Source organism: Saccoglossus kowalevskii, chromosome 17 (genome assembly GCF_978046115.1).
Source record: "Saccoglossus kowalevskii chromosome 17, keSacKowa6.1, whole genome shotgun sequence".
Taxonomy (NCBI): domain Eukaryota; kingdom Metazoa; phylum Hemichordata; class Enteropneusta; family Harrimaniidae; genus Saccoglossus; species Saccoglossus kowalevskii.
In genome coordinates this window covers 5,898,132-5,911,441 of record NC_140657.1, presented here as the reverse complement: position 1 = coordinate 5,911,441, position 13,310 = coordinate 5,898,132, and the positions used below count along the sequence as shown (strand labels likewise).

The following is a 13,310-nucleotide window of genomic DNA, read 5'->3' as shown; positions in this document are numbered from 1 at the left end:
TCTTGTAGTTCTGCTTGACCTATGAGTAGATGTCAGTTCTTTAAAACGTGCGTTTTTTCGGATTTTCATGGTGTCGCATACGACTTATTTACCACTTCCGTGTCACTGAGAATGTTCTAGAACCGTACTGTGTCTGGGTGGAATATTCTAGATTTTTTTTAGAAAATGGTTGAATAGGTAATAGAACACTGTAGGAGGCAATAGAAGGTAATGGAACATTCTAGAAATTGGTAGTAAGTTCCAGACTCATTATGTATGCTGATGTAATGGTCTATTTATAGACAGTGGGGGTATATATAGGGGAGTTGTTCAGCACCGAGTTCAGATCGGAGATCTCGTTGAATTGTATTGGAGTTTAAGTATCTAGTCATTGGAGTAGTGGAGTTTTACCGCGTTATTGTACTTGATGTTTGCAGAGTATAATAATACCAGTACCAGTTGAAACCTCATATGTTGGCTTCGTGTTCGCATTTTATCATCGCCGCCAGGGAAGTCTTTCTGTTACTGTTGCCATTTTGGTATTTGAACCATCACACCTGTACTATACCAATTACGGTAATATTACGTTGCGTGTGACACATGGACATTCCACTTAGAAAAGTATACCATTTCTTCTTCGCAGATTTCAAGTGCCCGGGCATATCACTACTATTTCCCGTATGTTTTATGGTCCATCCATAAACATGAAACCAATACTTATATTCAAACCTGTGTTTCTCAGTGAAAATCACATTTTACTATCTAATGTTATATACTTTATGGTAACAATATAATTGAAGATATGAAAATTATATTTATTTTCAAATAAAACCATGTTTTTGTTTCATTTGTCCCAAACATGTCACTTTTTGTTGTTTTTTTTAACCCAAAGAAATATAAGGGGGTAATGTCTATCAAAATTAACACTTCAGTAGATTTAAGAAAACAATATGTCTACACAATATTATTTATTTGTCGTCATTTTTCGTTGATAATCATTTAAATTATCGATTTCAGAATTTTTGAATAATCTACTGTAAAAAATATGTTGAATGAATCCGTGCCAATAAAATCCAGGGAACTTATTTTTCTAAATTTTACATTCAAATAACCAAAAATCAGTGAAAATAAACTTTATACATACAGCTAAAATATCTTATCCAACAAAAGTGTATTGCAGCTAAAATAAAGTTGTTTTACAGTACTGATTATGTCATTGAAAGCACGATTCATTTCATTCCAGAAATGTTATCCAATAATAGAGACACTTTATATTAGGGAATATGTATGAAATGCATGCGTGAAAATATCAGAAATCTTGGTTGAAGCAATGCTGACTTCAATTTGTTGCTGAGGTGGGAATGCTAATCTACATAACCTGTCTATGTCATTCATTAAATAATCTGTGTTCAAACATAGACCCTCCAGTCTACTGGAGGGTCTATGGTTCAAATGGTAATACAAAGCAATATAACTTCAATGTTCTGCAAACAGCGAAATGTGCAGACCGATGTGGAGGTATTCCACAAAGTATGTGTACAGTTGTTTAATGGCGTCATTAATTATGCAAAATGCATACAAATACATGAATTAGGTCATCAAAACAATCTTTAATTTCATTTGAGATAGAAATTCTTGCAATAGAGAGAATGTAGGTTTGGTACAAAAGTACACAATTTCAATGTTGACCAAAAATGTCATATTACAAGTACTTGAGCATTTGAACTTATACAAACACACCTTATTCCAACGTGAATTTTTTGAGAAACCCGATGCATTTTCAACATTCATGTGTGTAGCAAAACGCGGGGTTCGACACAGAGTTAATTTAGCCACAGTCACTCTACTAGTCTACTAGTACAGTGACTGTGATTTATTCCAATATTGAAAAGCACGTGTGGACAGATTAACCTTATCTCGACGCTGGTTAGATTCAGCATCGAAGTCAAATGTCACGTGTGAACAAAGGGATGTCTGAACAAGTGGTTCCAGTTGAAACAATGCTACCCAACGGTAGGTGAATGAGGTGTGAAAAGGTATGAGTGCCTTTAATGTAAACGACTGCGACGTATAAATAGAGCGCAGGTTCACCTCCTTATAAGGAATGTCTGCAAAGCAACCTATCCCTGCGTTTCTCAGCACGTGCTCTCTTTTCTGTAGTGTGTTGAACTGTGACATGTTTAGATTAAGTCCAGAGTCGAGCACACTCAATTGTCACCAGTGAAAGATTGATGTAGCATATTTACTGACTTGTTAAATATAATTCAAGATGGTGTGCCTCGTTTTAAATTAACTAAACAAATATCAGTTCATATAAATGCAATATAATTTGGTCGTATACAAGTGTGTGGATTATGTTTTTCCTATTTAGAAACATCTAAAAATATAAACCGACAGTTTAAATATTTAAATTTCAACAATCTAAACTTTTTAACATTTATACAATTTTAGAGATTTCTGTTTAGCTATGTTTATATAAACTATTATTTAGGAGTCGCGCCTTGTGTTTCAGGATGTTCTTCTGTTTGTGCACAATAGACAAGTTTCGAGTTTGAATGTTACCTTGGAAAACTTTTCATTCTGGTGTAAAAACGTTTCCAAAAACAAATCTCATCACACAACCATTGGTGTAACATGGGCCGATCTGACGTCGGAATATGGAATGTGTTTTTTGAGCAACACCGGATTCCCATCAGAAAGCATGCACTCACTGGCAGGGAGTTTCGCGTTTTCAACAATAACTTGTTCTATCTCAATGCATAAATTGTTGATATAGTTCATGCATTATCTCCTAGTTTATCAATGTAATACACTTTTTGGTGATAATGTTTCCCTGGGTAATGTGCAATTATTTTGAAGTAGCGTGTTGGTGACGGGATGTCAAGCCTTCATCCAATCTAGTGGCTTTCTCAGCTCAAGGTTTAGCATTGAATGTTGTTTAGAAATACCCACATTGGTACATCCGGGGGTTTTAATGTGAAACTACATCCGGGGGTTTTAATGTGAAACTACATCCGGGGGTTTTAATGTGAAACTACATCCGGGGGTTTTAATATGAAACTCAAAGTCTTTAAGGTAGAAACCTACTCATAAATTAAAATACCCAGAATTTATTCATTTTGCAATAAACTGTACCCCAAGGCAATATTGACGTAAAAAAAGTTAGGGGTCACCCGTCTTATTTTCGAGAAAGTGATGGTTGTTGTTCTGAATTATTTATAAAATCTGGATATTAAAAAGTGAAAATAAATTCTTTTTTTCTTTAATATTGTATTCTATAGAATTGTTCTAAAAATAGCGATTTTCGGAACTGGATTTTCAAGAAATATTAGGACACGTTTCTCAAAAAGCATAACTGTAACACACAAAATAATTCTATTTCATTGTACTATGGGACATTTGCATCATGATGATTGTACTGACATAATAAACTAATAAACATTGTCTTGTGATTTATAACCAATTTTGTCAAAAAATATGAGTAGACTTCTACCTTAAAATGTTATTTATAGATTCAAATTACTGGTTACTCTCAGTCACGCGCCCATTTCAGCAATCATGCAGATTCACGCCCCTATCGCAACTGAACCTATAGTAAAAAAAATGTTGACCTTATTCGTTAAGAGCCCTAAGCTCGTATCTTATGCGTGGAAGTTCATCAAAACTGGCAAAGATTTTATTTATTCATTATATATTTTATCAATCATTCGCATTCGAGATAGATTTCGAAGATAAAAAACATATAGTTTCGATGTTACCAGGTTAACGGTCTTTTAAATTGATTTGTCACGGTGACTGTAGCCGTTAGATGTGACGGTGATTGTAGCCGTCTCATCTAACCTCTTTTTTTATTGAAAAACTAAAACTTTTAATGAATGTGATGATCACAAATTTGGGAATTTTGAATGAGATTTGTTTATGGTCATTAATGTGTCTAACATTTTTTTTAAAATTGTACTTGTTTTTCTGTGCCATCAATGATTCAATCTCCTCTTTCCCTTTTATGCCTTTTTTAAAAAAAAACAGTAGCCATACGATTTCAACACTTTCTCTTCTATTCTGTTATTATTTTTTTGTAAAATTAAACAAAATTAAGATATTGTGCCGTTATTTTTATTTTGAGTAATTCTGAAGATTATGTTGTCACCACCCAGCCAACAAACAAAAACAAAATCAATGCGTTATCTGCCAAAGAGGGCGCATGATAATTTCAAAATGGCAGCTCTTCCTGTTCACGTTGTGTTTTGTTTACGCAGAGGCGTTGATTTGATGGATCTTCACAAGATATATTAGTATGTATGTAAACTCACTAATCTAGTGTATTGTTTTTAATATGTACCGTAACTTGTATCTTCGAAGTAGCCGCTACCATCTCAACAAAACAGCCTGGCGATTGCAATACATGTTCAATGTTATTGTTAGCAACTCTTGGATCGTTTATGATTGAATGTGTTAGGGACGACGTCAAAAGATCGATGTCGGATAAAAAACTTAATTCCTTTAGTTTGGGGGTGGGGGGGGGGTTGACCTCAAAAAGTTTCCATCCTTCAAAAACGATTTTATTCATTAATGAAGTCATAAAAATCTTGGAGTATTTGTAGTTCGTTTTTTTTTCTATACAATCATGAACAAAAATACCAGAAAGTGAAAAACAAAACATCCAAGACGAGAAAATAGTAAAGTCTTTTTACACCCACCCGACAACTAACTGCTATGCCATACTACTGTCCGATTATCAATTTGTATTTAATGGTGAATGTAGTTTCAGTGGGGGGGGGGGGGACTAAAGGAATTACTGTAAAGGGGGTAATTGTTCACTGGGTTTTAATTTAGCTTATTTCGCTGACTGGAAAAATGCGCTAAATTAAAACACAGTGAATATGTAACATTTAGCATAGAACACATTATCTAAATGACAAAACCGTGAATTTAAAACCCACTGAATATGCCTGAAATGGTAAATCAGTGAAATTTAAACCCAGTGAAAATTAGTCATTTTACAGTAAGTTTTTTTATCCTACATTGAACTTTTGATGTTGTCCCTTAGTAATGATGTGTAGAAACGATGTCTTTTGTTCATTTACGTAGTTAACCTTTTTAATGCTTGCCAGTCGCTTAGGTGCATGCAGGGGATTCACCACTGGAAACTCGGGGCGGGCAAGTCTGCAGAGATTGCAAATCAAATGGTACAGAAAAAAAAATATGTTTACACACAGGGAGCCCAGGAACTATATGCGATCTCTATTAGGGGGGGGGGGGGGTATCGGCTGGTATCTAGTGTAAGAAATAGACAAGGGGTGAAGGCTCCAGCAACTGGAGCCTTCATCCCTTGTCTATTTCTTACACTAGGTACTAACCGATACAGTACAGTACAGCAAATATTGTTACTTACAGCAATATGATCCTGACAAAAAAATCTTATTGCTGTGTTGCAGGTACAGTGGTGATAATGACAATAAAATGAAAATATTGAAAACTCAATGAATTACAGTAATTATGTTACTATGAGTAATTATGGATCAAAGTGAAAGTAAATGAAGGAAAACTTAAGGTATGCAACTTTCTTGACCATAAGTGACAATGTGCAATAACAAATCCATTGAAATTCAGGATTCTATTAACATTTCCATTTGTACGTAAACCAATCTTGTTCATGTGTTTTCCATGTGTTATGTTTGTGTATTAGGGAGAGAAAAATAATTCTGGTATGTCTACTAAAGAATTTGGTGATTTTGCCATCGGGGATATTCTAAACAATGTCTGGTGTATTGTAAGGACACTGGGTAAAGGAACATGTTGTATAGTGTATGAAGTGAAGTCACATGACTGTATTGGTGCCGTCAAGGTTTACAAGAAAGAAGAGAAATATCTTCCAGTGTACTACAGAGAACTGAATATTTTACGCTTATTACACAAGGATGCTAAAATTACCAGTATAGGTACAGTATGTAATAATAATATTATGATGTTGTTAAAAAAATACACTGTATTGTACAGTGAAGGTTCTAAGGCTTGGTTATTCTGATTTCATATTAAATAATTCCCTATATAAATATATAAAATGTTTAATATTATGAAGTTATTATGAGAATACATCAAAGTATAGAGTATGCGCAGTGGAGGTTGATGCAACGTTGTACTGTCTGAGTGCATATTTTGTTTGTTTTCACAGTTAAACTCTACAGTCATTTTATACACAAAGGCCATCCATGTCTGGTATTTGAGTTGCTACATTTTGGATTAAGACAGATAATCTATAAGAACAATGATGACAGCTTATCCCTGTATGTCATCCAATCTTTAGCCAAGGATTTACTCCAATCTGTGGATTATATTCACAGTAAAGGATTAATACATGCTGATATTAAACCTGATAATCTACTTTGGTCTGTACAGGATGGATGTATTAAAGTCATAGACTTTGGTCTCTGTATGCAACAAGGAAATCAGGTAAGAATGACTTATTCCTCATGAGAATAGTATTTGTACTGTTTATCCACAGTCCCTCTATCCTCTAGAGGGACTGTGGTTTATCTTTGTTTTTTGTATTGTTCACCAATTGCTTTAAGTGTATTGCGTATACATATTTGCACACACCTGAACTGAATGTCTATGAACCCTAACCCTAACCCTGTAAGTTTCAGTGTTTGTATATTGTCATGGAAGTTTGAGGAAAAAAATCACCAGAATGTCAAGATGCCATCAATTGTTTCATACCTGATCTGATGTCATTCCAACTCATTTTATTTTACAATTTGTTTAATTTTAATTCAGAAAGATAGCCATTGTTAGTGCCTATTCAGGTGCAGTCAAAAAACATAGATTTATGGAGTGACCTCTAAGTATTCGTTCACCTGTATCTTATACATGATTGGCCAATCACATTCAAACTTCACACATGCATTTCATGATACATATACACATCCATTTGTTAAAAATTCATCAAGTATTACTGTCATTCAAGATATAAATCTCAGTCATATATGAATGGATTATATTGTGGTACATACATTTGACATTGATTAAAAATGGCCAACTGGTGGCCATTTTGTTTTTAAGAAATTCTTTTCTGGAGCCATATGTCTGATATGCCGTGACTGTTTATGTTCAAACTTTATATATGTATCATAACACAAATATGCACGTAATTTGTTTGACTATATGATTCAAAATGGCTGAACGGTTGCCATTTTAATGTTAAAAATTCCTTCATCAAAATCAGATCAAACATCTCTCCTGACCCAAAACTTGGCCATACATAGCTATCATTTACATACATTGAACATAATTGAACCTTGATGGACATCATTTTCTTTTTTCTGATCTATTTCTAAATACAATACAACTGTATATTAATAATGAATTTATTGCATCCTTATAAATAGTTTCCATGGTGACATGTTAGTAATAAAGTACAATACATATAAAACTAAAGTACAAGTAAAATGTCAGTTATTGTTATTTCTCATTTCAAATATTTTGTATAAGTATTCACCAACTTGTCTTATTAGTATGTCTTCTCTTGAAGTCATAATGTTTTTATGAGTATTGGAACATCACTTTTTAATTCTTCTGGAATATTGATGTTATTAAATAACTTTTGTCTTTCTGTCTGGGAACATTGCTTACAGATTCTGTCTTCTAAAGGTGTTTTGGGTTGGGTATGTCTACCTTTCTCTATTTTATTACATGACTGCTTATTCTGAAACGAGTCATTATGGTTTTATGTTTCAGATTACATAAGAGCAAATATGGTTCAAAAGTGTACGAGTCTTTAAACTTTATATACGTTCTCAGTTTTCTATTATCATTTGTTACATTCAACTTCCAGAACTCTACATACCCCGGTACATGAACGTCTGCTGGACATTTTGTATTGACAAATATTTTTCCAGAGCCATTTCTCTGACTTACCTTGATATATAGAAATCAAACTTTTCACCAACATTATACATCCTATCACACATGTTGACATGCATTTGTTATAAATTTGAACAAATGAAACTGTCATGTCATCCATTTTTTCGACTCACTAAATTTGGTACAAAGACAAGAGATAACAATAATCATAGGCATAACTACTTGTTTTTTGCTTCAAGGATATTTTCTTGACATCCTTCCCCCCTTTTTGTCCTTTTGAGTCTGCCAATCGGATCAAATTTCAAAAAGTCAATGAAGTAATTATTTAATTTTCTTTCCTCATTTTTCTTTACAGGAATATTGTCATCAAATTCAAAGCCTTTGTTATCAATGTCCTGAAGCCAAACGATGGAACACTTTTATATGTAAAAATCCTGAAGTATTCGTTGGTGGTCCTATATGTGGTCCAGCTGCAGATATATGGACCATTGGGTGTGTCTTGGTATATATGTATACAGCACATAAATTATTTGGTAAAGATGATGTACCTGAGAATGGATGTGACAAATGTCAGGTTTGTATTAAATAATAGATCAAAATGAATCAATGGGTTCCATTAGAAAACAATCTCAATGAGTGATGAATATGAATAATATCTGCAGGGATTTTTTAAACAAGGGAACCAGGGGCGCAGCGCCCTCATGCCATAGCCATGCGCCCCTTACCCTGGGGAGCAGATCCTCTGGCAACCATAAAAGTCTGATTGACCAGGGATCACATGTGGCTACAGTCTTCAACTGTGACCTGTCTGATAGTAATTTTGGCCCCAAGGAAGCAATAGAATGCTCTATTTTAATTTAGAATTATCAAAAACTGCACACCCTGGTAGGGGTCTCCCCCACTTGGTGGCGCCGCTGAAATACAGTGCTCCCTCTTGCAGTTTTTTCTAGAAAAACCCCTGGTTCAGGAGTTCTATCAGACCGCCCTCACACCTGAGCTTGCACCTTCTTACCAAACCTAGAACAGTCATTAGATTATAATCAGTTCTAACAAATTTAGAGTGTTACCAATGGTAACAAAGGTGTACTCTCTCTTAAAACGCCTGCAGTAAAAAAAAAAAATCCCAGACCTGATTCCATGATAGTTGGCAAGCCAAATGTCTAATGTAACTAAAACTTGTCTTAAATTCACAAAATAATTGGTCTTAAAGGGTGATGGTTGTCTCATCGCTCATGTGAAACATTTGTGTTGGTAAACATTGATTTTCCCACAATCCACAATTGCTTCTCTAATGGAAATCACAGATACTAGTTTTGACCTGGCCGCACTAATTACTATATCTTGCACTAATTACTATATCTTGCACTAATTACTTGCCAGTGACTCATTTGATTCCTTACATGCAATCACCTAAAAAAATTATCTTATTAAAGCTTCGCATTGTCTCAGTCAAAATCGTTGTTTATATTGGACCCATAACTCGTGCATGTACAATTAACAATCACTGCCCTTTAACAAAGCTGAAACCCCTCATGGATTCCTGTCAAAATGAATGGCAAAAAGTGGTTTTAGCAGGTGATGAGTTAAGACCAATTATTTTGTGAATTTAAGACCAATTTCAAGAGACATTGGACATTTGTAGGTTTATTTACTATTATTCATGTTTTGAAATTTGATCTAATACACATAGAATATGTATGTTTCTAATGCTTTTTATGATAATTTAGGTTTGTGATTCCACTCTAAGATGTGAGTATGAAGTGTTAGTTGACTCTGTAATTAAACCAAGACAACACGATGATGACATCACAAATCAAAATGCAATCATGTCAGATTTCAGAGATCTAGTGCAAAGGTAATATCACAGTTTATCACATACATAAATTTACAGTATGACATAATACAGAACAGATCGATAAGGTGTATAACATAGTCTGACATCATATACTGCCAAAGGGGGAGGTATGTCTGTATGTGGAAACTAAAAAACCAAAATCTTAAATCAACTGAGCAAATTTTTATGAAATTTAGTTTGATTAGTTTTGGGGTTATTTTCGTGCATATTAAGTAGTTATTCATCGTTCAAATCAAATGGTTAGTTGGTGCTGACTCATTGCCGACTCCACCAACCCTTGCGGGATCAGCCTGGGTAAACACGTATTTTATGTTAAACAAATGGCCAAGTTTGATGCGCCTGTTGGAAAGGCGGCCAATCAGACGATGTGTAACATTGCGCAGTAAGCTAAAAAACAAAATGTTGGAAATGGTGACATGTAGCACGGTTACTTCAAAATTCTTCTAGTAACCATGCATGTAGAGTGTGTTTAGATTGTTTGCCAAACCCAACAAAACGGCAAAGCATTTTTTCACCCAGTTTTCCACAATTTGTTATGCCAACATTGCAAAGTAACAAATATTTATGTCGACTATGTTTCACTGTCATACATATTAAACACTAATATGTGAATTGGATGTAATTATATAAAATAAAATATATAATAGATGAAAAAATACGCTCTGTTTACCATTCTAACTTGATTGGTATGTTATAAAACATGAACCAAAATGTCCACCATCTGCACCACGTGTAGACAAAAATTCTAATGCCAAATTTGTTGGTCAAAAAATACAAAGTGAAAGTTATGGCTTAAGCTTTTCACATTTGTATAAATGTGATCTATGTTTGATATCATACAGTGTAGTGCTATGTTCTGGTGGCGCACTACTTACACATTAACATTATTCCATTGCTATAGAATGTTGTGTTGTCATAGTGACCACAGAATTACTGCAACTGATGCCCTGCATCATCCATTTTTTCAACATCATCTACAAGCCAGTTATAAAGACATGTTATTATTTCCGACACGAATATTGCGATTACTCAATACAGTGGAACAAAAAGACTTAGATGATGAGTATCAAGGTATGACTGCACTCTTTTTCCTCAATATCTGAACAGTTTATGGTTTCACTGATTGTTTTTGTTCATTTCTAGGTCCAAATGTGAACTACCGGTAGATTAGTTCTTATTCATGCCTTGTTTGTTTGTTTGTTTGTCTGTCTCAGCCATTTTAATCTCCTCTTCAGCATTAATGGATTTTGACCTGTAGTGATGTAGTTGTGCCAAACACAACATGGCTGCTGCGTTACCACTGGTTGCCTGGCAATGGTCACAAAACAAATAAAGTCAGTACTGTAGGCATCAAATTTCTGCAGTATCACACATACATATTTACCCAATTTTTGAATTTTGTTTTATTTCTAAATGCCAACCCATTAAATTGTTGGATCATCTTTGCCTACCAACTGGTTTATTTTTGTTGTTGTTAAATAATCAATGAATGACCAATTATCAGATTGTTTTATGTATTTGACACCTGCCCTCAGATATTATATTATATATACATATTTACAAATGTACATGAAGTCACTTTTTATGGTTATGCTACCATTGCAGGCACATGGTTAACCTTTTCACCACCAGACTTTCTCACACACATTTTTCTGTACTTTTTTCTTATATTTTTCAATATTTCTGTAAATGAAATTTGGCTATTTTTTACCAAATTTTTTGAAGGAAAGATTATAAACAGAACTATTTTGTGTATTTGTGATGAAGAAGAGGTAACTGGTGGTGTAAAGGTCAAGTGGGCAGATGGATAATCAGACATTTTATTTGGCACAAAAATAAAGGAAAGAACAATATTTATTATATTGAAATGCGATACAAATGTAGAAACGCATCAGACAACCAATAACAGTTTCCACACATGACAAACCACCATAGACCAAGTGCCTAGAGTCACAACAGATTACGTCACAGTCAGCTGGCACACACGTGATAATAAGCTGAGCTGGAATGACAATTTTTGGTAAATATCGCATTTATTTTATTATCATTTGTGCGCCAGCTGACTGTGGATTACATCATCTTGTCTTGATTTTTCACATACAGCGTTGGGAGTTCCTTATCACTTTTTTTCTCACCTTTGATATGATTCACAGATATTGTTGATGATATTAAAGAAGAATGTGAGAAATATGGGCATGTTAATAAATTAGTGATACCACGATATGGACAAGGAATTGATAAGGTATATATTGTAATGCATCCAATATATGATTAAACTGAATTAAAGATTGGTTCAATTACCGAAGATACAATTATTGGATTAACTTAGAAATGGTTAAGAAACAAAGTACCTAGTTTAACCGTTTCACCACCAGACTTTCTCACCCTAATTTTTCTTCCATTTTTTTCCTAATATTTCTGGAAATGAACCCTAATTTTGGAGCCAACTGATGAAATTTGAGCCAATTTCAGGTTTTACTATAAAAAATTTCACTTTTTGTCCCAATCTTCAGAAATGAAAGAGCAAAAGAGGGAACTGGTGGTGAAAAGGTTATTAGGAGAATCATGTTACGATGAGAAACTTATCTGTATATCATTCTAGGTGTATATTGAATTTGATGATTCTACCAGCTGTGAAGAAGCACAGCATTGCATGATGGGAAAATACTTTAATGGTAGAACTGTGATTACAACATACTTTCCAATCAAGCTATTCAAAGATGGTGACTATTATTAATAAGTCTGGTAGGTGCAGTCAATATCTTTGATCAGAAATCTTTTCTACTCTCAATTCAACCCATACTGTTGTCAATATCTCATAAATCCTTGCTGTACCAAACTCAGCCCACTTCTCTGGTCCAAAACCCATATTGACAAGAACTAATAGACAATGATCAAAAACAACTTGAATATTAAATCATTATTTTTACTCATGAATAATCAAATGGCTTGTTACCACTGATTGAAATATGACTTGCGCCCTCATTAGTATGAAAATGAAATTACTTTGTTTGTCATGTTTAACATATAATAGTCAAATTTAATCAGTGTCTTTAATTGGTTTCAACTTTTTTGTTCAATTTTTTCAATTATTTAATTTCAGTAACTTGGTTTGTACCAATTGTTTGATGATGATCAACATTGTGTTCTGTGGACCAAAGCTTGGTATATTGGTGAGACAATGGTCATACTTCATAACCCATTTGAATTAATATATGAATTGTTATGTCATTGACATAATCATACCATGTACACAAAATATTCAATGATTAAATAAGTAAATAAATTGTTATCCTGTCATCTAAACGGTTTATTCTTTATGTGTGCCTGACTACAGCATGCTATGCACTGTATTTTGTTTACTTCTCAGCTTTCTCCCAGTGTGAAAGTTTTTGAGTTTGAAAATTGAAGAATGCAAACTACCTCGTAACAATTAGAACTTTGTATCCACTTTCACCTTGATGCTGCAATGCATAGGGGATATACAAACTGAATTATGTTTCCAGGACGATAATTGAAATACCAAGATATAGTAAAATGCTATAATATAAGATGATTGTACTTAGCAGAGACAAATCCTGGCCATATGATCAATTTATGAATGACAAGAAAGCAA

The 13,310-nt window shown here is 33.9% G+C and overlaps 1 protein-coding gene across 3 annotated transcripts; it reads left to right on the top strand.

Moving 5' to 3' along the window:
• Nucleotides 1-4,167: 4,167 nt before the first annotated feature.
• On the top strand, nt 4,168-12,994 carry LOC102808014 (serine/threonine-protein kinase Kist-like). Of its 3 annotated transcripts, none has more exons than XM_085491806.1 (10): nt 4,168-4,271; nt 5,415-5,530; nt 5,666-5,918; nt 6,152-6,429; nt 8,195-8,413; nt 9,567-9,694; nt 10,596-10,765; nt 11,848-11,936; nt 12,297-12,439; nt 12,798-12,994. In XM_085491806.1, exons 3-9 carry the CDS (start codon nt 5,687-5,689, stop codon nt 12,429-12,431), a joined length of 1,251 nt encoding a protein of 416 aa, XP_085347932.1. In that variant the 5' UTR covers nt 4,168-4,271; nt 5,415-5,530; nt 5,666-5,686; the 3' UTR covers nt 12,432-12,439; nt 12,798-12,994. The 3 variants fall into 3 exon arrangements, with proteins under 3 accessions (XP_085347932.1, XP_085347933.1, XP_006817136.2); XM_085491807.1 differs by having other exon boundaries at nt 4,176-4,275; nt 12,856-12,994; XM_006817073.3 differs by having other exon boundaries at nt 4,176-4,275.
• Nucleotides 12,995-13,310: the final 316 nt, after the last annotated feature.

What these genes read in the sequence shown, in the direction of transcription:
- LOC102808014 (XM_085491806.1), top strand. Translation starts at nt 5,687, where the DNA reads ATGTCTACTAAAGAATTTGGTGATTTTGCCATCGGGGATATTCTAAAC. An exon ending in GTATGCAACAAGGAAATCAG is followed by an intron (nt 6,430 to 8,194) that starts GTAAGAATGACT and finishes TTTTCTTTACAG; the next exon opens with GAATATTGTCATCAAATTCA. An exon ending in TTCAGAGATCTAGTGCAAAG is followed by an intron (nt 9,695 to 10,595) that starts GTAATATCACAG and finishes CCATTGCTATAG; the next exon opens with AATGTTGTGTTGTCATAGTG.